Source organism: Onychostruthus taczanowskii, unplaced genomic scaffold, assembly GCF_017590055.1.
Source record: "Onychostruthus taczanowskii isolate IOZ18803 unplaced genomic scaffold, ASM1759005v1 scaffold235, whole genome shotgun sequence".
Classification (NCBI taxonomy): Eukaryota; Metazoa; Chordata; class Aves; order Passeriformes; family Passeridae; genus Onychostruthus; species Onychostruthus taczanowskii.
Genome location: NW_024499629.1, coordinates 24378 through 30823, shown reverse-complemented (window position 1 = coordinate 30823; position 6446 = coordinate 24378). Strand labels below are relative to the sequence as shown.

The following is a 6446-nucleotide window of genomic DNA, read 5'->3' as shown; positions in this document are numbered from 1 at the left end:
CCGCCGCGCCGCCGCCGCCGCCGCCGCCTCTCCGCTGCCCTGGGGCCGCTTCGCCGCGTGGATCGACTGCGTGTGTGTGGTGACCTTCGACCTGGAGCTGGGACAGGCCATGGAGGTGCGCCACGGCGGCCCGGCAACGGGCACACCGCGTCAGGGAGCAGCGGAGCTGTGGGGGGATCCGGGATGGGGAATGGGGAGATGGAAGGGGGAGTCGGGGCTGGGGCTGAGGGTCGGGAATGGGGAGGGGGAATCGGGAACAGGGAGCGGGGAGTCGGGAACAGGGAGCTGACAGGGGCTGGGGCTGAGGAATGGGGAGAGGGAATCGGGAACAGGGAGCTGACAGGGGCTGGGGCTGAGGAATGGGGAGAGGGAATCGGGAACAGGGAGCTGACAGGGGCTGGGGCTGAGGAATGGGGAGGGGGAATCGGGAACAGGGAGCTGACAGGGGCTGGGGCTGAGGGTCCGGAATGGGGAGAGGGAATTGGGAACAGGGAGCTGACAGGGGCTGGGGCTGAGGGTCGGGAATGGGGAGAGGGAATTGGGAACAGGGAGAGCTGACAGGGGCTGGGGCTGAGGGTCGGGAATGGGGAATCGGGAACAGGGAGAGCTGACAGGGGCAGTCAGGGGCTGGGGTGTGGAGGGAGCAGGGATGGGAGAGAGGGAATCAGGGAGTGGAAAGGGAATTAAGGATGGGGACGGGGGGATTGGGAATGGAGAGGGAAAAGCGGGATCACGATTGGGGGTGTGGAAAAGGGGACCAGGGTTGGGGTGGGGGCAGCGAGCAGGGAGGGGTCCCTGGCAGAGATTTGGGGTGAGGGGGATCTTTGTGGGGTGGGGGATGCACAGGGCAGGGAGGGGCCAGGGCAGCATCCAAGAGACCTTTAGGGATCCTCTGCATGGAATAAAACTTGCCCCGGGTGACATGTCCAGGGAGCCAGGCTGGGAGGGAAGGGAAGGATCCAGGGAGAGCTCAGAGCCCTGCCAGGGCCTGGAGGGGCTCCAGGAGAGCTGCAGAGGGACTGGGGACAAGGGATGGACAGGACACAGGGAATGGCTCCCAGTGCCAGAGGGCAGCCATGGATGGGATCTTGGCCATGAGGAATTCCTGGCTGGGCTGGAATTGCCAGAGCAGCTGGGGCTGCCCCTGCATCCCTGGCAGTGCCCAAGGCCAGGCTGGACACTGGGGCTGGAGCAGCCTGGCACAGTGGCAGTGTCCCTGCCATGGCAGGGTGGCACTGCAGGGGCTCTGAGGTCCCTTCCCACCCAGCCATTCCAGGATTCCACAGAACAAATTCCCAGCAGCCAGGGCAGGGAGGTGTCCGTGCAGGATCCCCAGGGAAGGGAATCCTTATGGGGCCAGAGGGAGTTGGGATTGGGGCAGGAAGGGCCGGACAGTTGTTCCCAGTTCCCTGGAATGTCCAGTGCTGGTCCTGCAGGAGGGTTTGGGGCAGCTGGGTTCCTCAGGGGCTGCTCTCTGAGGAGAGCAGGGAGGTGTGGATTTGTCTGAACCTCAGGCATCACCTCAAATTCCTTCTTATTTCTTGTGTGGTTGTGGGAGTCACTCCTTGCTCTGCCCTTTTTAGAGAGATTGCTCTGGTTTTCAGAGGGTTGAGCCTTCCCTCTTTTAAATGCTGGAGCTTCCAAAAGGAATGGGAAGCAGGAGGAACCAACTCCACCTTGTTCCTGCTCCCTTGCCTTGAATACTTGTTTTTTTTTTTTTCCCTGAAGCCTCAAAGTGAATAAAAAAAAATCTCCAGATCCGAGTTTCACCTGTTTGATCCTTTTTCCTGCAAAACCAGGCCTGAAATACCCCAAGAAAGGGAGGAATACTGGGATGATAATTAGCATGGTGAATTCAACACTGTGTAGTGGTGTTTTGATGTGTGAAGGTGGGTTCTCACCTGTCTGCCTTACTGAGGAGGGGCCTTTGTGGATGAGGGATGAAGGAATGTTGTTTCTTCATCCCTGGAAAGGAATTTTCCTTCCTTTTTTCCCTTTGCCTGCATAAGTTCCAGTGGAAAAATGTTCCTTATGTGGCACAAATGACTTAGGAGGCTGGGAACACTGTGTCAGTGGGGATGACACAGCCCCACTGTCCCCCTTCCTTTGGAAAAACATTGTGGGTTTCTGTTCCAGAGGGAAGGGGAGGGAGCAGGGATGAGACGTGGGGAGGGAAGCCAGGAAGAGGAGAAGCTGTGGGGGCTTGGGGGGCTCTGGGAGTGCCAGTTTAGGGGGTCTGGCCACACAAACCCAGGGGGTCTCTGTGGGTACAAACCTGGAGGGTCTCTGAAATTCAGCTCTGGGAGATTCAGGAATTCAGAAGACTGTGAGGGAGAGCCCAAAGGTCCTGGAATTCAGCAATTCCCACTCTGCTTCCACGGACAGTGGAGAAGCTGTTGGAAAGCAGAACCCAAATCAAGGCAGGAATTAAATGGAATTCTTGTTTCTGGCCCCTCCACCTTCAGATAACCAAATAAACACTTTAGGATATGACTGAAGCCTTTTGGGCTGCTCTGTAGACATCCAGGGACTTCTACACATCCTAATTTCCTTTTCACTTGCCTTTTTTTTTTGGCTTTTCAAAAGTTAGATTCCTTTTGGCTTGGCTTTGAGGTTTTGAACTTTTGGATGTTTGGTGATTTCCCCACACCCCAAACACAGAGAAACATCAGAGTTAAAGTGAAGGAGAAGCAGAGCTGTGGAATCCCAGAGGGATTAAGGTTGGAAAAGGCCTCTGAGATCATCAATTCCAGACCTGAAGGTTAAAGCCTGATTTTCCAACTGTTCTCTTGCAGAAAGCCCTCTCCAAATCCAGCAGGAGAAGCAGAAGCCTCATCCCAACTCCTGCTCTGAGTTAGGCAGCAGATGTTGAGGAAAGCACAATTCCTGGGATTCACGGGCTGCTGATGGAGCAGGATCAGCTGTCCAGGGCTCCCTGGCCCGGCCATGACTCCCTGGAATGAACAGGAGAAATGTTTGGGTGGGGGTTAATTAGTCCCCACCCCAGGGATGTGCTCGGGGTCCTGGTGCAGAACAAGGGCAGCAGGGGGGTGATGGATGCCCTGGGACAATCCCAATCCCTTCCCACTGCAGCATCCCAGCCTTCCCTCTCCAGGCTGCCCCTTCCCCGAGCTGCTCAGGGATCGTTTTGCCTCGGGATTTTCGTGGCTTTTCTCTCAGCTCAGCTCTCAGCAGGGCTCATCAGCAGCGCTGTTAATTGGGAATTTGGCTGGAGCGCTGCCCTCGCCGAGGGATCCGCGGGAATTGTCAGAGCTGGGTGAAGTCCCAGGCCCTGGCACGGGGCCACCCGGGATATTTATAGCCTGGAGAGGAGAGGAGAGGAGAGGAGAGGAGAGGCAGGCACTGGTGTGAGCTCCTGGCTGGAGCAGCAGAACTCCTGAGGCTGGGATCAGAGCCCCGGCTCAGCCCGGCCCGTGCCGGCTCCCTTCTGCTCCTGTGCCATTCCTGCACTTCAGCAGGGGCTCTGTGGGATCCTTCTCCTCAGGACCCCACCCCTGTGCCCCCTCAGGTGAGACCCACCTGCAGAGCTGCCCCAGCCCTGGGCACAGCAGCAGCACCTGGAGCTGCTGGAGAGCCCAGAGGAGCCCCCGGAGCTGCTCCAGGGCTGGAGCCCCTCAGCTCCCAGGGATCCAGGCTGGGAGAGCTGGGGGTGCTCACCTGGAGAGGAGAAGGCTCCAGGGAGAGCTCAGAGCCCTGCCAGGGCCTGAAGGGGCTCCAGGAGAGCTGCAGAGGGACTGGGGACAAGGCATGGACAGGACACAGGGAATGGCTCCCAGTGCCAGAGGGCAGCCATGGATGGGATCTTGGCCATGAGGAATTCCTGGCTGGGCTGGAATTGCCAGAGCAGCTGGGGCTGCCCCTGCATCCCTGGCAGTGCCCAAGGCCAGGCTGGACACTGGGGCTGGAGCAGCCTGGCACAGTGGCAGTGTCCCTGCCATGGCAGGGGGGCACTGCAGGGGCTCTGAGGTCCCTTCCCACCCAAACCATTCCAGGATTCCCTGATTCTGTGGTCTCCATGGGTTATGAGAACCACAGAGTCAGGCTGTGAAGCCCTGCAAGGCTACCAAGTGCAGCACTGATGGAATTCCTCAGCCATCCCCCCACAGCCACCTGCTCCTTCTCCACCCTGTCCCTCCTGTGTGTCCTGTCCTGCCCCTGACAGAACAGATGTTGCACATCTGGAATGCTCCCGGAGGATTTGGGGCTGTTCATTCAGCCAGCTCTCAGGAACAAATCTAAACCAGGAGCTTTTGGGTCTGTCCAGAAATTCAAACAAAACCAGGTTCAGTGACAGCTTCAGAGATTAAATGGTCCCAGGTGCTTTCCTGTGGGATCTGTTGGCATCAGGGGGCAGTTGTGTGTGGAGCTGTGGGCACAGGGGCTGACAGGCTCTGCTCTCTCCACAGCTGGTGTATCCCCACGACTTCAGGCTCACCGAGAAGGAGGTAACCACCCTTCACTGCCCTTCTCCCTCCTTTGCCAGCAGCTCTCAGGGGTCTCACTGCTCTTGGTTTTTTGCAGAAAACGAGCATCTGCTACCTGTCCTTCCCAGACTCCTACTCAGGTGGGTGACTCCGGGGGTGACAGAAGTGTCCCTGGTGGAAGAACAATCCCTGGGGTGCAGCAGGGCTTGAGGGGACTGCAGGGAGCACCTGGGGCTGAGCCAGAGCCTCCTTGTGCTGATTGTCCCCGTGCTCTGCTGGGGGGAGCCTGTGCTCCAAGGAAATTCCCAGTGTGGCCAGGAGGGGTGGCAGCTGTCACATTCCTGTGTTTGAGAGCAGGAGAGGGGACACTGCCAGCAGAAATGTCCCCAAACCTGTGTTTATACTTCACAAAGGGACAATGAGAAGTAAATCTGCTCATCCAGCCAGGCCCTGGGGCTTTAAGGGATTCTGTATTTTCATGGAGTCCTGGGATGGTTTGGGTGGGAAGGGATCCCAGAGCCCCTGCAGTGCCACCCTGCCATGGCAGGGACACTGCCACTGTCCCAGGTGCTCCAGCCCCAGTGTCCAGCCTGGCCTTGGGCACTGCCAGGGATGCAGGGGCAGCCCCAGCTGCTCTGGGCACCCTGTGCCAGGGCCTGCCTGCCCTCCCAGGGAAAAGCTTTTTCCTGTACTTCCATTTCCCTTTTCCTTCCCATTTTGCTTCCTTTTCCCTTTCCCCTCCCTTTTGAATTTCTCTGCGTTGGTTTCTCCCCTGTCCCTCCCCACTCCCTGCTGGATTTCCCCGTGGCCCCATCCCGTTCTGCTGGAGCCATTCCCAGCTCAGTGTCCCCGTGTCCTGTGCTGTCTGTCCCAGGTGGCCTCGGGGACACCCAGTTCAGCTTCCGGCTGCGCCAGGCCGGGGGCTCCCGGAGCTCGCCGTTCCAGGATGACGGCAGGTACAACCGCGAGGCCCCGCTCACGCTGCAGGTGCGTCCTGCCTCGCACCTGGGGGAGGCCAAGGATGCCCTGGGGAAAATCCTCCTCTCCTTGGCCCTGGCAGCAGTGAGACTGGAAGGGCTCAGCACAGGGATTTCCTTCATGCTCACAGGGAGGGAGAGCGGGACAGGGAGCGGCTGGGACAGGGAATGGGATCAGGGGACAGGGAACTGCTGGGACAGGGAATGGGATCAGGGGAGGGACTGGGATCAGGGGATAGGGAACTGCTGGGACAGGGAACGGCTGGGACAGGGAATGGGATCAGAGGTGGGACTGGATCAGGGGACAGGGAACTGCTGGGACAGGGAATGGGATCAGGGGAGGGACTGGGATCAGGGGATAGGGAACTGCTGGGACAGGGAACGGCTGGGACAGGGAATGGGATCAGAGGGGGGACTGGATCAGGGGACAGGGAACTGCTGGGAAGGGAATGGGATCAGGGGATAGGGAACTGCTGGGACAGGGAATGGGATCAGGGGACAGGGAACTGCTGGGAAGGGAATGGGATCAGGAGAGGGACTGGATCAGGGGACAGGGAACTGCTGGGAAGGGAATGGGATCAGGGGATAGGGAACTGCTGGGACAGGGATGCTGGGACAGGAAGCTGTGCTGGGAGAGGGAATTGGGTCAGGAGGATCAAAGACTGAATTGAATCAGGGACAGGGAACTGAACTGAACCTGGGGGACCCTCAGCTATTTTGAGAGGTGGACCAGAATTAGGGAGACCCCAGTTCCACTGGGAGAGGGAACTGAATTTCGGAGACCCCAGTTATTTTGGGAGAGGGAACTGAAGCAGGGGGATCCTGGCAATGCTTGGAGAGGGAACTGAAGCAGGGACACCTCCCACTGTCCCAGGCTGCTCCAGCCCCAATGTCCAGCCTGGCCTTGGACAATGCCAGGGATGCAGGGGCAGACACAGATTTTCCTCTGGGAATTCTATTCCAGGGCCAGGAATTCCTCATGGCCAAGATGCCATCCATGGCTGCCCTCTGGCACTGGGAGCCA

General features: G+C 58.8%; 2 protein-coding genes across 2 annotated transcripts in view; one reads left to right on the top strand and one right to left on the bottom strand.

The window, feature by feature from the left end:
• Nucleotides 1-6: 6 nt before the first annotated feature.
• Nucleotides 7-6446, top strand: part of DENND6B (DENN domain containing 6B) — an 18015-nt gene continuing 11575 nt past the window's right edge. The window contains exons 1-4 of the mRNA XM_041405580.1: nucleotides 7-115; nucleotides 4428-4466; nucleotides 4543-4585; nucleotides 5320-5432. Coding sequence (XP_041261514.1) covers nucleotides 110-115; nucleotides 4428-4466; nucleotides 4543-4585; nucleotides 5320-5432 — 201 coding nt within the window. The 5' untranslated portion in view covers nucleotides 7-109. The remainder of the gene's footprint in view (nucleotides 116-4427; nucleotides 4467-4542; nucleotides 4586-5319; nucleotides 5433-6446) is intronic.
• GCC1 (GRIP and coiled-coil domain containing 1) overlaps nucleotides 3664-6446 on the bottom strand; it is a 25722-nt gene continuing 22939 nt past the window's right edge. The window contains exon 4 of the mRNA XM_041405576.1: nucleotides 3664-3678. The gene's annotated coding sequence lies outside the window, so the exon portion shown is untranslated. The remainder of the gene's footprint in view (nucleotides 3679-6446) is intronic.